The sequence below is a fragment of the Salvelinus alpinus genome, chromosome 3 (genome assembly GCF_045679555.1).
Source record: "Salvelinus alpinus chromosome 3, SLU_Salpinus.1, whole genome shotgun sequence".
NCBI lineage: Eukaryota > Metazoa > Chordata > Actinopteri > Salmoniformes > Salmonidae > Salvelinus > Salvelinus alpinus.
The window spans coordinates 70,355,952-70,376,187 of NC_092088.1; the positions used below are offsets into that span (position 1 = coordinate 70,355,952).

The 20,236-nt window shown below is 41.7% G+C and overlaps 1 protein-coding gene across 1 annotated transcript in view; it reads right to left on the bottom strand.

Annotated features, from left to right (window-relative positions):
- Positions 1-7,740: 7,740 nt before the first annotated feature.
- The window catches only part of LOC139571232 (fatty acid desaturase 6-like), a 32,159-nt gene continuing 19,663 nt past the window's right edge, over positions 7,741-20,236 (bottom strand). The window contains exon 6 of the mRNA XM_071393895.1: positions 7,741-10,677. Within this exon, the coding sequence (XP_071249996.1) occupies positions 10,528-10,677 (150 nt within the window). The 3' untranslated portion in view covers positions 7,741-10,527. The remainder of the gene's footprint in view (positions 10,678-20,236) is intronic.

Below are 20,236 nucleotides of genomic sequence, written 5' to 3' on the forward strand. Positions count from 1 at the left end.
AAGTATTGATTGAATCTTTGAGATTTAATAGAGGCCAGGGCCCGTATCCACAAAGCATCTCAGAGTAAAAAAATTGGTCATAAGTGCTGAGAATAGAGACATTTTACTCCTACTCTTATGTGCAAAAAATAAAAGCTATGCACGAAGCCTCTTCAGTCATAAGAGTCACACCTAGTCGACAGATATTATGGAGACCTCAAGGCCTGTCCTAAGCAGTTACCAGCAGGTGTCTTGATAATAGAAAACGGCAGTGAGTCAGTGGTTCATTGACAGGCAATTGGTTTGGAGTTGTTGAAAGAATGTTTTGATATTTCTACATTATCAACCAATAAATTATAGACCTATATGTGATAAAATATTTTGCGCTTTTGACAATGATTTCACATTAGGCCAAATTCACATGATATGCCTAAATACTTATAACAACTAGGCTAATAAATCATTTTATTTAGATTATTTAATTAACCTACATCATGTTATTTCAAGTTATCCCTTCTGAGCGCAAAATCATGTTGTTCAAAAATATGCCTAAGCTTATAAATTAGGCAATTGAAAGCATCTACGGCCTATGTTAGCAAGTGACTTGATGCCTACTGTGCCAAAGATATTTAAAGTTGTTGAACGGGAATGACGAGCGTGTTTATACAATGGTAATATTATCAAAATTCAGCTTTTAACAACCATCATAGGGGAGAGTGGTGTAAGTTGAGCCATTCAGCATCACTCCGTCAAGGGACATATCTTTCTGACAAAGATAAATACATATATTTCCAGATGTTGTGTATCCCTGGAAATGTATCAGCATTCATGTAAACATTACAGTTTTTAAAATATAGCTTGTCCAAAAAAAGTGGTCTCTTGGCACAACTTATGTATGGGGTAAGTTGAGCTGCTGGACAGGCTAAGTTAACCCGCCTACAAATTTCTGTACTGAATTAAATATTATACTACCTTTTTAAAACCATGTCTATCTTTATTTCCATAACACAATCACAATCGCTTTTTTGTGCTTTATTCATTTTAATCATATTTTAACACAGACTTACAGTAACACCTAACAAAAACGTTGTACTTTTTTAAACACATTAAACATAGGCCAGGCCCTGTTGTTACCTCATATCCCAGCGATAATGCCTTGCATTGCACTTGGGAAGAAAACAATTTGCTCAACTTGCCATTGGCTCAACCAGTGGCCCAACTTACCCCAAGGCAAACTCTTTTTTCTGCAACAAGGATGTACTTTCATGCTAGGTCTAGGACCTCATACTGCAGCCAGCTGATGTATAGAGATATCTTTAAAATAATTTACTTTGGTTTTGATAAAAGCATCATGAAACAATAAATGATTTTGACATTGTCAAAATCCTTTTTTTCTGAGAACAGAAGTGAACATTTCAACCTGTTCTTGGAATAGTACTTTTTTGTTTTACTGTGTTTCCCTGAAATTTTTCCTGGGAGATTTTATTAACGCTCTGAGAATGGAAATTATAGGTTATTTGAAGGTAATTAAATAACATTCTAAGAACAATATCTAAATGTGAACGTTTGATAGTTATTATTGAATGTTTTCTTAACACTCTAAGAACAAAATGTGAAGGTTATTTAGAGGTTTTTGAATAACTTCTTGAAAAAGTTTCAAAAAGAATGTGGAAAACACTGCTAGCTTATTTTGGGGTAACTTTTTGAACGACAAGCACAGATTTAAAAAATATATATATTTCACCAGATACAGCAGGACACATGGAAATTAAAATTCATTTGCTTAGGCATTAATCATGCAAACATTTATTTCTATATTATTGTGATACAGCATCAGTGAGATTTAAACCTATGATGCTCTGTTCCCCAGAATGAATCCACTGCACCACCAGGATGGAGCAAAAATTTCATGTTTTTTGTTACGCATACAAAACTGTTCAATTTAATCTATTTAAACAGACCCCATTTTACATGTAGCATCACTACATCAAGAGAAATGTAGTATCCTTTCTAACAAAGATATCTACATACAGTTGAAGTCGGAAGTTTACATACACCTTAGCCAAATACATTTAAATTCAGTTTTTCACAATTCTTGACATATAATCCTTGTAAAAATTCCCTGTCTTAGGTCAGTTAGGATCACCACTTTATTTTAAGAATGTGAAATATCAGAATAATAGTAGAGAGAATGATTTATCTTTTGATTTTATTTCTTTCATCACATTCTCAGTGGGTCATAAGTTTACATAAACTCAATTAGTATTTGGTAGCATTGCCTTTAAATTGTTTAACTTGGGTCAAATGTTTCTGGTAGCCTTCCACAAGCTTCCCACAATAAGTTGGGTGAATTTTGGCCCATTCCTCCTGACAGACCTGGTGTAACTGAGTCAGGTTTGTAGTTCTGCCCACAAATGTTCTATAGGATTGAGGTCAGGGCTTTGTGATGGCCACTCCAAAACCTTGACTTTGTTATCCTTAAGCCATTTTGCCACAATTTTGGAAGTATGATTGGGGTCATTGTCCATTTGGAAGACCCATTTGCGACCAAGCTTAAACTTCCTGACTGATGTCTTGATATGTTGCTTCAATATATCCATATAATTTTCTTTCCTCATGATGCCATCTATTTTGTGAAGTGCAACAGTCCTTTCTGCAGCAAAGCACCCCCACAACATGATGCTGCCACCCCCGTGCTTCACGGTTGGGATGGTGTTCTTCGGCTTGCAAGCCTCCCCCTTTTTCCTCCAAACATAACGATGGTCATTATGGCCAAACAGTTCTATTTTTGCTTCATCAGACCAGAGGACATTTCTCCAAAAAGTACGATCTTTGTCCCCATGTGCAGTTGCAAACCGTAGTCTGGCTTTTTTATGGCGGTTTTGGAGCAGTGGCTTTTTCCTTGCTGAGCGGCCTAACAGGTTATGTTAGCATCTTCACAAGGTCCTTCACAAGGTTGTTCTGGGATTGATTTGCACTTTTCGCACCAAAGTACGTTCATCACAGAACGCGTCTCCTTCCTGAGCGGTATGACGGCTGTGTGGTCCCATGGTGTTTATACTTGCATTCTATTGTTTGTACAGATAAACGTGGTACCTTCAGGCATTTGGAAATTGCTCCCAAGGATGAACCTGAATTGTGGAGGTCTACATTTATCTTTCTGAGGTCTTGGCTGATTTCTTTTGATTTTCCCATGACGTCAAGCAAAGAGGCACTGAGTTTGAAGGTAGGCCTTGAAATACATCCACAGGTACACCTCCAATTGACTCAAATGATGTCAATTAGCCTATCAGAAGCTTCTAAAGCCACAACATAATTTTCTGGAATTTTCCAAGCTGTTTAAAGGCACTGTCAACTTAGTGTATGTAAACTTCTGACCCACTGGAATTGTGATACAGTGAATTATAAGTGAAATAATCTGTCTGTAAACAATTGTTGGAAAAATGACTTGTGTCATGCACAAAGTAGATGTCCTAACCGACTTGCCAAAACTATAGTTTGTTAACAAGAAATTTGTGGAGTGGTTGAAAAACGAGTTTTAATGACTCCAACCTAAGTGTATGTAAACTTCCGACTTCAACTGTATACTGTATTTCCAGATGTTGTGAATCCCTGGAACTAATCAGAATTCATGTACAGTACATTCAGAAAGTTTTCAGAGATCTTGACTTTTTCCACATTTTGTAACTTTACAGCCTTATTCTAAAATATTAAAGTGTTTTTTTCTTCATCAATCTACCCCATACCCCATAAAAACAAAGCAAAAACATTTATTTTATTTTATTGCCAATGTATAATTTAAAAAACCCTGGAAATATTACATTTACATAAGTATTCAGACCTTTTACTCAGTACTTTGTTGAAGCATCTTTGGCAGCGATTACAGCCTTGTCCTCTTGGGTATGACACTACAAGCTTGACACACCTGTATTTGGGGAGTTTCTCCTATTCTTCTCTGCAGATCTTCTCAAGCTCTGTGAGGTTGGATGGAGAGCATCACTGTACAGCTATTTTCAGGTCTCTCCAGAGATGTTTGGTCAGGTTCAAGTCCGGGCTCTAGCTGGACCACTCAAGGACATTCAGAGACTTAACCCGAAGCCATTCCTGCGTTGTCTTGGTTGTGTGCTTGTCCTGTTGGAAGATGAACCTTCGCCCCAGTCTGAGGTCCTGAGCGCTTTGGAGCAGGTTTTCATCAAGGACCTCTCCGTACTTTGCTCTGTTCATCTTTCCTTCGATCCTGACTAGTCTCCCAGTCCCTGCCGCTGAAAAACATATCCACAGCATGATGCTGCTACCACCGTGCTTCACCGTAGGGATGGTGCCAGGTTTCCTCCAGACGTGACATTTGGCATTCATCCCAAAGTGTTCAATCTTGATTTTATCAGACCAGAGAATCTTGTTTCTCGTGATCAGAGACTTTAGGTGCCTTTTGGCAAACTCCAAGAGGGCTGTCATGTGCCTTTTACTGAGGAGTGGCTTCCGTCTGCCCACTTTACCATAAAGGCCTGATTGGTGGAGTGCTGCAGAGATGGTTGCCCTTCTGGAAGGTTCTCCCATCTCCACAGAAGAACTCTGGAGCTCTGTCACCTCCTTGACCAAGGCCCTTTTCCCTCAATTAATCCGTTTGGCCGGGCAGCCAGCACTAGGAAGAGTCTTGGTGGTTCCAAACTTCTTCCATTTAAGAAGGATGGAGGCTACTGTATTCCTCGGAACCTTCAATGCTGCAGACATTTTTTGGTACCCTTCCCCAAATCTGTGCCTCGACACAATGTCTCAGAGCTCTACGGACAATTCCTTCGACCTCATGGCTTGGTTTTAGCTCTGACATGCACTGTCAACTGTGGGACCTTATATAGACAGGTGTGTACCTTTCCAAATCATGTCCAATTAATTGAATGTACCACAGGTGGACTCTAATCAAGTTGTAGAAACATCTCAAGGATGAGCAATGGCAACATGATGCACCTGAGCTCAATTTCGAGTCTCATAGCAAAGGGTCTGAATACTTATGTAAATAAGGGATTTCTGTTTTTTACTTTTAATACATTTGCAAACATTTCTAAAAACCTGTTTTACTTTGTCATTATGGGGTATTGTGTGTAGATTGATGAGGGATATTTCTATTTCATCCATTTTAGAATAAAAAAAATTGAAAAAGTCAAGGGGTATGAATGCTTCCGAATGCACTGTTAACATAGCAGTTTTGAAAACATAGCTTGTCCATAGAAAGTGGTCCCTTGGAACAATTTACACTGGGTGTGGGGTAAGTTGCGCATAGGGACAGGGTAAGTTGAGCAGACTTGGGGTAAGTGGGTGATGGTGCTGGTAGGTCAAAGTTTAATTCATGGAATGTGGGTGTGGTATATTGTATCTCTTAAAGTTATGCCTACATTCAGATCGCTCTCTTCAAATCATTTACCCTTCCATTTCTTGACTACCTGTCTGGGACAGGGATGATGTTTTGATGTGCCAACTCGTAGGCAAGTTCCCTGCATTCAAGGCTATTAAGCCTATGAAACTGGTCTTGATATAGATTCTTGATATATTTAACAAGCTCAGACTATGACTCCAGCCACCCTAGTTATAGACTGTTCTCTCTGCTACCGCACGGCAAGCGGTACTGGAGCACCAAGTCTAGGTCAAAAAGGATTCTTAACAGCTTCTACCTATAAACCATAAGACTCCTGAACAGCTAATCAAATGGCTATGGATTATTTGCATTTCCCCCTCCCACCCCCATTTTTACGCTGCTGCTACTCTCTGTTTATTATCCATGTATAGTCACTTTACCGCTACCTGCACATATTACCTCAATTACCTCGACTAACCTGTGCCCCCGCACATTGACTCTGTACCGGTACCCCCTGTATATAGCCTCGGTACTGTTATTTTATTGTTGCTTCTTAATTATTTTTATTTTTTATTTCATTTATTATTTTTTACTTCAGTTTATTTTAGTAAATACTTTCTTAACACTTGTTTTTCTTGGGCTTGTAAGTAAGCATTTCACTGTAAGGTCTACACCTGTTGTATTCGGCATTTGATGTCATCAGATAAGAACTTGTGTGCCTCTGCTACTCTATAATTTCCTCTCTTTAGCACAGGTACCCCAGCTAGCATGTGTTTCTTAGAGCTTGGTGAGAGCATGGTTGTCCTATGGTTATTTTGCATACAACCTTCCCACAACATTCTGGGAATGGTACAAGATACCAAGCTAGCACATAACATTCTGAGAACCATATGTTTCTTAGGTGGGAATTTCAGTACGTAAGTATAATGTTTTCTACAGGATTTCTCATGGTTCTATATAAAGTCATGTTCTCAGAACATTAAGACAACTTTCCATGAAAACCACAAGAAAACATTACTAATGTTCTAAGAATGTGATTTAAAAACATATACATTCCATTCTCAGTGTCAACAAAACTCTGTCAATCCTCTATCTTGTGTGTTCAGGTATGTTGGCCATGCCTACTAATTGGCCACACCTGATCTTAATGAGTGCTTGTTTCCTTTGAAATGGGGTCTGTTTGAAGAGACTGAAAGTAACTGCTTTGTATGATGGCGCAGTGGACTAATTCCATGGATAGAAAACAGAAGATCATACGTAGGATCAAATCTCACCGATGCTGTGCCACAATAAAATAAAGAAATGTATTTGCATGATTAATGTCTAAGCAAATTCATTTCCATGTGTCCTATCTGTGCTTGAATTTTTAACCTACGCTAGCAGTGTTTTTTAAAGTCTTATTGAAACATGTACTAGGAAACGCTATTTAATTTCCTTCAAACAACCTATAATTTTCAGGGAACCATAGTAAAACATTCTCAGAACCTACCTGCAACCTACAAAGGAACGTTCCCAGAACAGGCTACATTTTCACTTCTGATCTCAGAACATTTAAAAAACATTTTAGTTTTACTGGTCAGGAAACTTATGGCTTCATTACCAGATCAATGGGAAACCAAAAATGTATTCTTCCCACAACTTCCAATGAACCAAATATGCTAGCTGGGACATGTACATTGACAAAAAAGAAAACAAACCTCTTCAGTGTCATTCAGTCATTTTTTTTTATCCCTTACTGCTTCTCGAATGTACTTCTACATTTGTATACACGCTGCATGATGATGTCTGCTCTGTAACAAGAAAAATGCATTATTTTTAGTTCATATGCATGACACATTGCAGAAATACTATGCATATTATGCATTAAACTGACAAAATAACATCATTTGTATGGTGGCCATTGGCTCAACTTACCCCATGGCCATTGGCTCAACTTACTCCAAGGCGAACATTTTGACTATATTAGCCCACACAGCTACAAGGATGCACTTTCATACTAGGTTTAGGACCTCATATTGTAGCTTATAGAGACCCCAACGGATATATAAAACAATCTACTTTGGTTTAGATACACGCATAATAAAACCTACAACACAATACATTAATCTGACTTTGTGAAAATCTGTTTTTTGGACTTAACTTGCATACCAGACTGACTCCATGAAATGATGACCTCTTCCTAAATATTTGGTCACATGATTCATTTTGTGTTTCCTAGAAACAACTAACCATTGTGTCAATATACCCCACTATTCCCTACCGGTATTTAGCATTTATAATCTAAACCCCATGTGGTATTTACTTGCAATAAAAACTGGTCTTTTATGTAGCAACTACAATGTCTCAGCTGGTAGGCTAGATCTTGTTTTGCCATGTAATTTCTTTAAAAGTAAACATGGCACACTTGAATGGACATTATTACATTATTTATTTCATATAGAATCTAATTAGTGCAAACAATGATGTGCTTTCGAATTAAAGACACTGCAAAATAAACGGCACTCACATAACTCAACAACAACAACATCTGTCTATGGTAAAAAGAGGTCAATTCAGAGGTCTTGACTAATCTCCTTATAGTCAGTTAAAGCAGCATTTAGGTTACGTCCTAAATGGCAACCTATTCCCTATATCGTGCACTACTTTTGACCAGAGCCTTATTGGCTATAGAGTGGTGAATAGGGTTCCATTTGTGACGCAATCTCAGTCATTTCGTTTATTCAAGTCACAGCTCTTGGCAGAGTAATCATCAAACACAGTCTGTCTATAATTCCATGAAGTTCGAAAGAAATCTGTGTACAATTAATTCCATTCCTCACCCCCAAGAACCCCCCAAAGCACCAACAACCAAGAGAATGAACTAAAGAGAAAAAAGAAAAAGACAGAAGAAAACAGCAAACAACAATGCAAAAAAGAATTAAACAAAATCATTTAAAACAAACTACATCAAGGACAACTAAAATCATAACAGCAATGCCAACTGTATATGTTTGTGTGCATGGCACTATTACATGTATGTGTGTGTTCTTGTATGTGTTTATTTGAATGAGAGTGTGTGTATATGCATGTGTACAAACACCTGCACGGCATCAGCCTCAGGCTGCCCCTCAGTGTCATTCAAAATTCTTCATGCGGAAGAATTACCTGACACATAAAAAGGTCACGACAGGGTTTATAGAAACAGGAAATGTCCATACAATTTCATAAATGTCAACAGACAGTTAGTTTTGTTCGACATGGTGGAATCTTTTTGTGTCTGTAAAATTAATTATGCTAGAAATGGCAATGGAAACACCTTTATGCAGAAAATATTGATATAATAACCATCATATCGAAGTAAACTTGGAGTCACGCGATATGGGCCTACCACCACGTAGTGGAAAAGCATTAAAAGTTTATAGGCAGATAAAATAAGTAATGATGAACTTCACATGGTGGTTAAGTGCACGGTGATCATGTAAATGTCCAATTGGCTAAATATCGAGGGAAGGCTATTATTTGAATGCTCGTGACATGATGATCGGTTCTTGGCTGCCAATTATTAAATTAAATTACATTCTATCCATATCTCATCACAGAACCCCCTATCCAGTTTATCAGTGAAGTCTTGTCTAGAGAGTATGTGCCAAAATTTGTCGCTCTGGATAAGAGCGTCTGCTAAATGACTTAAATGTAAATGTAAATGTAAAATCAGATTGTGCAAGAGTTTTTGTAACAAAACCATCGGTAGAGTTGAAATTGCGATGGAAACTCATTTGACTTGTGTTTTTTATTTGGTACATGGGAACTTAACCACAAAAGTAATTTTCATGTGCACTATGTAATCACGCACATACTTTTTTATCCGCAACTAGTCTGTTTGACGGAAACACACCTCTGGTGGTAAACCTAGTTTATGTTATGTTTTATTGCTATGTTAGATCATAAACTGGCCTGTATTATAGTGTGAAGAGCTGGTCCCATGAAGGTAGAGTTGGTAGAGCATGGCGCTTGCAACGGGTTCGATTCCCACGGGGCACCAGTATGAAACTATGCACTCACTACTGTAAGTCGCTCTGTGCGTTGAGACTGGTGCTTTGCCTGTAATATTTAATGAAGCTGCCAGTTGAGGACTTGTGAGGCTTCTGTTTCTCAAACTAGACACTCTAATGTACTTGTCCTCTTGCTTAGTTGTGCACCAGGGCCTCCCACACCTCTTTTTATTCTGGTTAGAGACAGTTTGCGCTGTTCTGGGAAGGGAGTAGTACACACATTGTACAAGATCTTCAGTTTCTTGGCAATTCCTCGCATGGAATAGCCTTCATTTCTCAGAACAAGAATAGACTGACGAGTTTCAGAAGGAAGGTCTTTGTTTCTGGCCATTTTGAACCTGTAATAAAACCCACAAATTGGATTAGCTAACACAACGTGCCATTGGAACACAGGAGTGATGGTTGCTGATAATGGGCCTCTGTACGCCTACGTAGATATTCCATAAAAAAAATCTGCCATTTCCAGCTTCAATAGTCATTTACAACATTAACAATGTCTACACTGTATTTCTGATCAATTTGATGTTATTTTAATGGACATAAAATGTGCTTTTCTTTCAAAAACAAGAACATTTCTAAGTGACCCCAAACTTTTGAATGGTAGTGTATGTATCCCATAAAGTGCCTTATTATTGTTCCCAATGGGCACAGACATCAATTAGTCTATTCCACTTTGGTTCAACATAATTTCATTAAAATGACGTGTAAACAACATTGATTCAACCGGTATGTGCCCAGTGGGTTTTTGTAGAGGTCTGTAATTTTTATCATAGGTACACTTCAACTGTGAGAGACGGAATCTAAAACAAAAATCCAGAAAATCACATTGTATGATTTTTAAGTAATAAAATTGCATTTATTTTTGTTTTAGATTCCGTCTCTCACAGTTGAAGTGTACCTATGATAAAAATTACAGACCTCTACATGCTTTGTAAGTAGGAAAACCTGCAAAATCGGCAGTGTATCAAATACTTGTTCTCCCCACTGTATATTGCTATGTTAATGTCAGTTAGTTGGAGTTTGTGCACTTAAAGAATGATCCTCCTAGATACAGTAGGACAGTGGTAGCAGTCTCTTAATTCAGTGACTACACACAGCAGCATGGGTTAGTAGATGGTATATTCCCTGTTTCCTGTCCTCTGCCTCATCCTCCACCTCTCTGCTCCATTACTGCACCCCCACCAGCTCTGTGATGGGTGGGGCGAAAACCATGAGCTCCTGGTACTTGTGAAAGAAGAGCTGCAGACGGGAGAGGTAGCTATCCTCCTGGTATGGGAGCTCCTTCTCCTTCAGATACTGGGACACGATGGGCTTTACCTGAGAGGAGAGGAGGTAGGAAAGGAAAAGGGTTCATATTAATCAACAACATTTATTTTATAAAGCCATTTTCTACATCAACAGTTCTCACAAAGATCCACATAATTTAGAGGTGAAAGTGAATGTCATTTTCTTGAAAGAAGCTTCTGTAACCAGGTTTCCATCCAACCTTTTTATGCAAGTAAAGTATATGTCAGATAAACTTTACGAATGTTGACAAAACAAAATACTTTAGACAAGGTGGGATCTTTTTGTTTCGGTAAAATGAATTGTGCGAGAAATGTCAGTGGAAATGCTTTTATGCTCAAATATTGATGTAATAACCATAATATTGAGGTAAACTTGGAGTCACGCAATGACATGTTGTGTGGTCCTCACACTACGACTCATAGGGAAAGCATGCAGTTTATTAGGCTACAGATTAAATAAGTTATGATGAACTTCACAGGGTAGTCAATGTGCAAAGTGACGTGCTTGATGCTCCATTCCAATAAATATCAAAGGTCTTATTCTGGTGACGTGATCATGGATTTGATTTATTAGGATCCCCATTAGCCGACGCTAATTGCGACAGCTAGTCTTACTGGGGTCCGACACATAACGATAAAGACAATATAGACAAAGAAACTTTACATTTTACTTACATTAACATGTAGTGCGTGTGTGTGTGTGAGAGTGTGTGTGGATCTATCAGTTACACGTACATCCAGTTGAAGTCAGAAGTTTACATACACCTTAGCCAAATACATTTAAACTCAGTTTTTCACAATTCCTGACATTTAATCCAAGTAAAAATTCCCTGTCTTAGGTCAGTTAGGATCACTACTTTATTTTAAGAATGTGAAATGTCAGAATAATAGTAGAGAGAATGATTTATTTCAGATTGTATTTCTTTCATCACATTCCCAGTGGGTCAGAAGTTTACATACACTTAATAAGTATTTGATAGCATTGCCTTTAATTTGTTAACTTGGGTCAAACATTTTTATGTTTGACCCAAGTGAAACGATTTAAAGATAATGCTACCAAGTACTAATTGAGTACTTTTGATATCACGGATGTTCAGTCCTTGGATCCATAGCTCTGTCTATTAATCTGAGAGTGGTTACATTTCTCCAGGCCCATCCCTCAGCTTTTTACCAAAACAGAGATTGTGACCATTTGGTTGTTGTTTCATCTGTGGATTTGCCCTTTAAACAGCTGCATATTATCAAGATATCAAAGTGTCACCAACAAAAAGGTAAACAATAGGCCTATAACAAATGCAGCATATGGCATTCATTTTTCACATGTAAATAGCACTTTTCAGTAGTACTCAAATCATGCCATTCCATGAGCGCAGCATTTATTTTTCAACTCAAATCAATGAGCCCAATCAGGCCTCCATGACAACTAAATCATAAACATCAGAGTAGTGCTGGCTAATAAGTCCTTAGGTCATGCTCAGGTAAAACAATTAGGCTAACCTATACTTCCATATGTCCAAGTTCTATTCTTGAAGATCAATGAGTATAATATTTATTGGAATGATTGGAATTCTGATAGACTTTGGTTTTTAATGTAAAGATATCATTTAATCGTATTATTATATTAGTAGAAAGCGATTGGTTAGAAGAAGCCTACATAACCAACCCATAAAGTAAAATATATCATCCATATATTACCAGCTTTGTAAACTTTAACATTTATTTATCCTGCAATAGATGTCATTCAATTGGTAACATAAATTTTTGTCTTCATCTAATGCCTCTTATTAAGGTGAAAGTAATCTAAAAGTCACGGAATAATGTCTGTCCTAGCTCGCTCATTAATAATGTCTTAATCGAAATTACGGATTGCCTCTTATCCGCTCGTCGTCCACTTATGCCACATCTCAATTGTCAGTAGAAACCACATTTGTTTAAGCAAGTCAACCATATCATCTGTGTTTTTTTTAAGGCAGTAAATGAGGATGAATGAACTGTTTCGCTGCCAGACAAGGCTCTGCTGATAGCCAGGTGTAAGAGTGGTAAGGTGTTGGGACTCTGCTGTTGGGATAGCTTTATGTAGGCCCTAACAGTTTGCGGGCACCGTTTGTCACCGTTAAAGTCCAATTAATGTATTTTTTAGTGTTGTGTAGGGGCTTTGCTGGCATGCATAAAAATAAAAATAAATGAGTTTGCCCCACCAAGATTTACATGCCAAAATCGCCACTGTGCAGCACCCCCTGAAAAAGAAATATGTATATTTTTAATAATATATATTTTTTCACAAAAGTAGTGCACTGGGCCTTTAATAGTCCTATATTTGTAGACCTATATAGCCGTCTGCAACGGGGGAAAAAACATTTTTCCAGCCCCCCACCCCAAACTACTTAACGCGGCTATGTCGCTGTCAGCTGGCTACTGTAGTAAAGTTCCAATCTAATGAAACATTTGTTACATAAAATAGACTTTTAGCCCATATACTGTGTTATCCTATGAAGTGGACGTTATGTTGCACACACACGTTATGTTTCACTCTCATTTTAGTAGATATATTTTGCCATAATTATCTGATCCCACGATGCAACGAGAATACAGTCAGAGGGAAGATGGACAATGTTGATTGGCAGGTGAAATTATGTCCAATGGGGTTGCAGTGGCAGGCGGGATTAGGTTGGCTCCTTTCCTCCTTGCTTGGCAGAGGTTTCATAGAAGGTACAATTGTGAACCCGCGACCCAAATGTTTCATATAAAATGTATATGCCATATCTCACAATCGATTGGACTTCCGGAATTTACACTAAACAAAAATATAAATGCAACATGCAAAGTGTTAGTCCCATGTTTCATACGCTGAAATAAAAGATCCCCAACATTTTCCATACGTACAAAATGCTTATTTCTCAAAAAAATTGGCCACAAATTTGTTTACATCCCTGTTAGTGAGCATTTCTACTTTGTCAAGATAATCCATCCACCTGACAGGTGCGGCATATCAAGAAGATGATTAAACAGCATGATCAGTACACAGGTGCATCTTGTGCTGGGGACAATAAAAGGCCACTCTAAAATGTGCAGTTTTGTCACACAACACAATGCCACAGATGTCTCAAGTTTTGAGGGAGAGTGCAATTGGCATGCAATTGGCATGCTGACTGCAGGAATGTGGGCACGTGGTTTGCTGATGTCACTGTTGTGAACAGAGTGCCACATTGTGGCGGTGGGGTTATGGTATGGCCAGGCATAAGTTACAGACAACAAACACAATTGCATTTTATCTATGGAAATTTAAATGCACAGAAATAACGTGACGAGATCCTGAGGCCCATTGTCATACCATTCATCCGCTGCCACCCCCTCATGTTTAGGCATGATAATGCACGGCACCATGTCGCAAGGATCTGTACACAAATCCTGGAAGCTGACATGTCTGGTGAGCATGCCCTGCATACTCACCAGACATGTCACCCATTGAGCTTGTTTGGGATGCTCTGGATTGACATGTTTGACAGCGTGTTCCAGTTCCCGCCAATATCCAGCAACTTCTTACAGCCATTGAAGAGGAGTGGGACAACATTCCAAAGGCCACAACCAACAGCCTGATAAACTGTGTGTGAAGGAGATGTCCCGCTCTGCATGAGGCAAATTCTGGTCACACCAGATACTGACTGTTTTTTTCTGATCCAGGTCCCTACTTTTTTTTAAGGTATCTGTGACCAACAGATGCATATCTGTATTCCCAGCCATGTGAAATCCATAGACTAAGGCCTAATTAATTAATTTCAATTGACTGATTTCCTTATGAACTGTAACTCAGTAAAATCTTAGAAAATCTTTGCATGTTGCATTTATGTTTTTTTGTTCAGTATAGTATTTCCGCTGTGACAGAACTTTTATATTTATGTCGTACATTTGTGTTATTCAACAAAGTTCTATCTAGCACTGCAGTGAGTGGGGGATCGTATAACCCTGTGACGTAGCTCTCACTCTCGCTCTACCTCACTCTCCCTGTGAGAGAGGTGCGCACTTTGACAGACAGTCCAACAATGAGTCAGAGGAGTTTAGGAACACAGACACATTTTCAATAGTGTGCATCTGCAGCCCGCAATTCGGGGCGTTCCTGCATGTGGGCCTTCCTTCATCTGCAAGAACGCCCCCCCCTCTCGCATCCCATTGGGTCCTTCATGAACAACCCCCCCCTCAAGCATCCCATTGGTTCCTGCATAAACAGTGCCCGACAGGCAGGGACGAAGGACACTGTCTACCGATGTACGGTTAGCTAGCTACCATTGTCTATCGGCGGCTAGCTACCGCTAGCTATCGGTGGCTGGCATCCACAATATTATGCATTAACGCCACCTACTGTACTGGAGCGCCCCTCCCGCCTGTCCTAGCTTAAATACTGACCAATGGAAGTATAAAGTGGGGTTCTACATGCAGGAATGCCCCAAATTGCAGGCCGCAATTGCTCCCGTCTCCACATTTTTGAAATTTTCCATTATTCACCTTTAAGCTCACCCAAATTACAAAATTACAATGTAATAGTTCATAGACTGCTTAAGTGTAAGGAAACCAATATGTTATTAGGGTGAACTATCTCTTTAAATGGATCAAAATAACCTAGCCAGAATTTTTTTGCATGTCAACTCCTCATTGGTAAACATAAAGAAATTGCATATAATTATATAGATGTTATGTATATATTAGTACTGTGCGTATTCAATTATAATTACTTGATCGATTGAAAACAAAATTTGTATTCAATTTTAATGCTAAATGCATCACCTCCAGTAACTGGAATTTGAACAATTACAACACAATTCCAGTTTTAAAATTATAAAATAAAATTCCATTCCATGTTTTTATTTTCCAATAAAAATTCAGTCTAAATTCCAATTCAATTTCAATTCCATTCCAAGGATGGTTTCTTCTTCAATTTGTCAGGTTTTGGCCAGGACTGTTCAGGTTTTGGTCACTAGATGTCCCCATTGCACCTTTTTTGTACCTTTAGTTTTTTCCTTGCTCTTATTATTGTTTGCACCTGTGTGTCGTTCCCTTGTTAGTATTTAAACCCTGTGTGTTCCTCAGTTCTTTGCTCAGTGTTTGTATGTTAGCACCCAGCCCCAGCCTTGTTGTGAACATATTTCTCTTATTGGATTTTCCAGAGGTTCTCTGGTTTAGTGCTTGTGTATTTTTGAGTAGTCTTTTGAGGTTTGTTTTTCCCTGCTGTTTTTACCACTTTGTGGAGTTTCTTTGTATTTAGGAGGATATCCATTTTGTGCCTCTTGGCTTTATTTTTGGACGTGGTGGATTTATATTCTTTGCCTGAAGATCTTGTCCTTTTATTAAACCACCATCTCTAGTACTGCTGAGTCTGCCTCATCTTCTGGGTTCTGCCGACTATTAGTGACTGTTTCTCTCACCGGGTCCTGACAGAAACACTGAGCCATTAAAATGAACCCAGAGGCAGCCAGTACCCAGGACTTTTTTCCCATGCTGTCCCACCACGAGGGGACTGTCCAACGTCACGAAGCTGCTCTGGTTCAGCAAGAGGCCTTACTGGCTGGACATTCTCAACTTCTGTCGGAGATGATGACTTCCATAAAACAGATTTCTGATCAATTTTCCCCTGCAACCGCTTCTGCTCCAGTTCATCAGATTCAAGTGCCCGTGGCAGTTAACCCCCTGGCTGAACCTCGTCTGCCGCCTCCCCAACGGTTCTCAGGTGATCCGAGTGTTTGTAAGGGGTTTTTCACCCAATGTTCTCTCTCCTTCGAGCTGCAACCCTCGTCGTTTCCCACCGACCGGTCCAAGATAGCATATATCATCACCCTGCTGTCGGAAAAAGCCCTAGCCTGGGCTACTGCTGTGTGGGATGCCCAAAGTCCCTGCTGTGCCAGCTACTCTACCTTTGCTGAAGAATTCAAGCGAGTGTTTCAAGATCCCACCAGGGGTCCTGACTCAGCCAAACAGCTCCTGACTCTCAGCCAAGGTCGGCGCAGCGTGACGGACTATGCCATCCAGTTCCGCACGGTGGCAGCAGCGAGTGGCTGGAACGACGAGGCGCTCACAGTGTGTTTTTTGAAGGGTCTTTCCGACACCATCCAAGATGAACTGGCCACTCGGGAACCACCGGACAACCTCGAGTCCCTGATCAAGTTGGCTTCACGCATAGACCAGCGTCTGAGAGAGAGAGAGCTCAACCGTAGATCTCTCACCCTAGCTCCTATCGGTCCCAGCTCCGAGTCTCCACCTTTATCCTCGCTGACTCCACCGGAATCCATGCAGGTTGGACGCATCTCCCAGGCTGAGAGAGACCGCCGGATAAGGGAGCGATGCTGTCTATATTGCGGCAAACCGGGCCATTTCCTCTCCACGTGTCCCGGGCTCCAGGGAAAACGCACTCTCCCGTGCAGGCCTGGGAGGACTGTAACGGGAAACATAACCTCCTCCCATCCATCCAACTCCCGCCTGCTTATTCCAGTTACCCTTTCCTGGGACAACCACGAGCTTCCCCTTCAAGCCTTGGTAGACTCTGGAGCCGCAGGTAACTTCATGGATGGTGTTTGGGCGAAGGAGAATGGCGTTCCCTCTGAACCTCTTAGTGACCCCATAAGGGTTACTACGTTGGATGGAAGCCCTTTGGGATCTGGACTTGTCACTCGTGTCACTACCCCCTTGCGACTTTCAGTTTCCCAACACCAGGAAGTGATGAACTTTCATCTGACCTCGTGTTCCGAGTTCCCTCTCGTCCTTGGATACCCCTGGCTTCACAGCCATAACCCTCACATCGACTGGTCTGTGGGCACTATCAAGCAGTGGGGTCCTACGTGCCAAGCCACTTGTATCTTCCCTAGTTCCCCGAGTTCCCCTCCCGAGTCTCTAGAATCCATCGACCTGTCCCGAGTTCCCGAGTGTTACCATGACCTCAAACCGGTATTTAGCAAACAGAGGGCCACCAAACTACCACCCCATAGACCTTACGATTGCCCCATCGACTTGTTTCCGGGCACCTGCCCCCCCAGGGGTCGGATCTTTTCCCTATCTCCTCCCGAACGAGCTGCTATGGATACCTACATCAAGGACGCTCTGGCAGCAGGCCTCATGCGTCCATCCACCTCGCCGGCGGGAGCAGGGTTTTTCTTTGTGGCCAAAAAAGACGGTGGATTACGACCTTGCATCGACTACCGGGGACTTAATGCCATAACCGTCCGTAACCGCTACCCGCTACCCTTTATGGCCACAGCCTTTGAGCTGCTCCAGGAAGCAGTGGTCTTCACTAAGCTTGACCTACGGAACGCATACCATCTTGTGCGGTTCAAACCCGGTGACGAGTGGAAGACCGCTTTCAACACGCCTACTGGTCACTACGAATACTTGGTGATGCCCTTCGGCCTGACCAACGCCCCGGCTGTGTTCCAAGCGCTCATAAACGATGTGCTTAGGGATATGCTTAACATTTTCGTGTTTGTTTACTTGGATGACATCCTCATCTTTTCGAGCTCCCTTCAAGAACACACTAAGCATGTCAGACAAGTGCTCAAACGCCTCCTAGACAGCCATTTGTACGTTAAGCCGGAAAAGTGTGAATTCCATTCCTCTCGAGTACAATTCCTGGGATTTGTAGTGGAACCCGGTCGAGTCCAGATGGACCCCAAGAAGGTAGGGGCGGTAGCGGATTGGCCCACCCCCAAGTCCGTTAAGGAAGTTCAGCGTTTCCTGGGCTTCACTAACTTTTACCGCAAGTTCATCAAGAACTTCAGCTCGGTGGCAGCCCCTCTCTCAGCTGTAACCAAGGGTGGCAACACAAGGTTTCTGTGGGGAAGAGAAGCTGAGACGGCCTTCCAAGGACTCAAGCAGCGCATCCTCTCTGCTCCCATCCTGACACTACCGACGGCGGATGAACCTTTTGTGGTGGAGGTAGACGCATCAGAGGTTGGTGTTGGAGCTGTCCTGTCTCAGAGGGGGGAAGACAAGAGGCTTCATCCTTGCGCCTTCTTCTCTCACCGGCTTACCCCGGCCGAGAGGAATTACGATGTGGGGGATCGTGAACTCCTAGCGGTTAAGATGGCATTGAAGGAATGGAGACACTGGCTCGAGGGGGCTTCTCAACCATTTCAAGTGCTTACGGACCACAAAAATCTGGAGTATATCCAGCAGGCGAAGCGGTTGAACTCCAGACAAGCTCGATGGTCTCTTTTCTTCAGCCGATTCCAGTTTATCCTCACCTATAGACCCGGGTCGAAGAATCTCAAACCGGACGCCTTGTCACGAGTCTACTCTCCTGCCATTCGAGAAGATACTGACATGACTGTTCTTCCTGCCGCTAAGATCGTGGCTCCAATCTCGTGGCAAGTTGAGGATACCGTGAGACAAGCTCAAGCCATCGAACCGGGTCCTAAGGGAGGTCCTGCCAATCGGTTGTTTGTTCCCAAGGCAGCAAGATCCCAAGTCCTTCTGTGGGGGCACTCCTCTCGCCTCACCTGTCACCCGGGCGTAGGTCGCACCTTGGAGTTCATTCAGCGTAAGTTCTGGTGGCCCACCATAAGAGAAGACGTTGCCACTTTCGTCAAGGCCTGTCCCGTGTGCTGCCAGGGCAAATCTTCTCACCTCCGCCCTCAAGGACTCCTTCACCCTTTATCTATTCCCCACCGACCCTGGTCCCATATCTCGTTGGACTTTATTACTGGCCTTCCTCCGTCCCATGGTAATACTACTATCCTAGTCATCATCGACAGGTTTTCTAAGGCGGCCAGGTTTGTTCCCTTGACCAAATTACCTTCTGCCAAGGAAACAGCTGAGTTGGTGATTAACCATGTGTTCCGAGTCTTTGGCATTCCGCAAGATATCGTTTCCGACAGAGGTCCCCAGTTCGCCTCAAGGTTTTGGAAGGCCTTCTGCCAACTCATAGGGGCCACGGCCAGTTTATCTTCAGGGTACCATCCGGAGTCCAACGGCCAAACCGAGAGGATGAATCAGGAGCTGGAAACCACCCTCAGATGTATGGTTTCCAACAACCCGTCCACATGGTCATCCTTCATTGTTTGGGCCGAGTACGCGCACAACACCTTGTGCTCCTCCTCCACTGGTATATCCCCGCACGAGTGTCAGTTTGGCTATGCTCCTCTATTGTTCCCGGACCAGGAGGCAGAAGTCAGAGTGCCTTCAGCCTCGAGGTTCATCAGACGCTGTCGGCTTACGTGGAAGAAGGCCCGTCTTAATCTTCTGCGTTCCTCACAGCAGTACCAGCGACAAGCCAACAGACGTCGCCGTCCCGGTCCTACCCTGTACCCCGGCCAGAGAGTATGGCTCTCAACAAAGAACTTACCGCTACGGGTGGAGTCTCGTAAGCTGTCCCAGAGATTCATCGGTCCCTTTAAGATTGCCAGGAGAGTCAATCCCGTTACTTTTCGCCTGCACTTACCCAGATCCCTTAAGATCAATCCAACATTTCACATTTCTTTATTAAAACCTGTTGTTTTTTCTCCCCTTATCCCGGCAGGCAGACCTCCCCCTCCGCCCCGTGTCATCGGAGGCCAGTCGGCTTATACCGTCCACCGGATACTGGATTCCCGCCGGGTGCAGCGGTCCTGGCA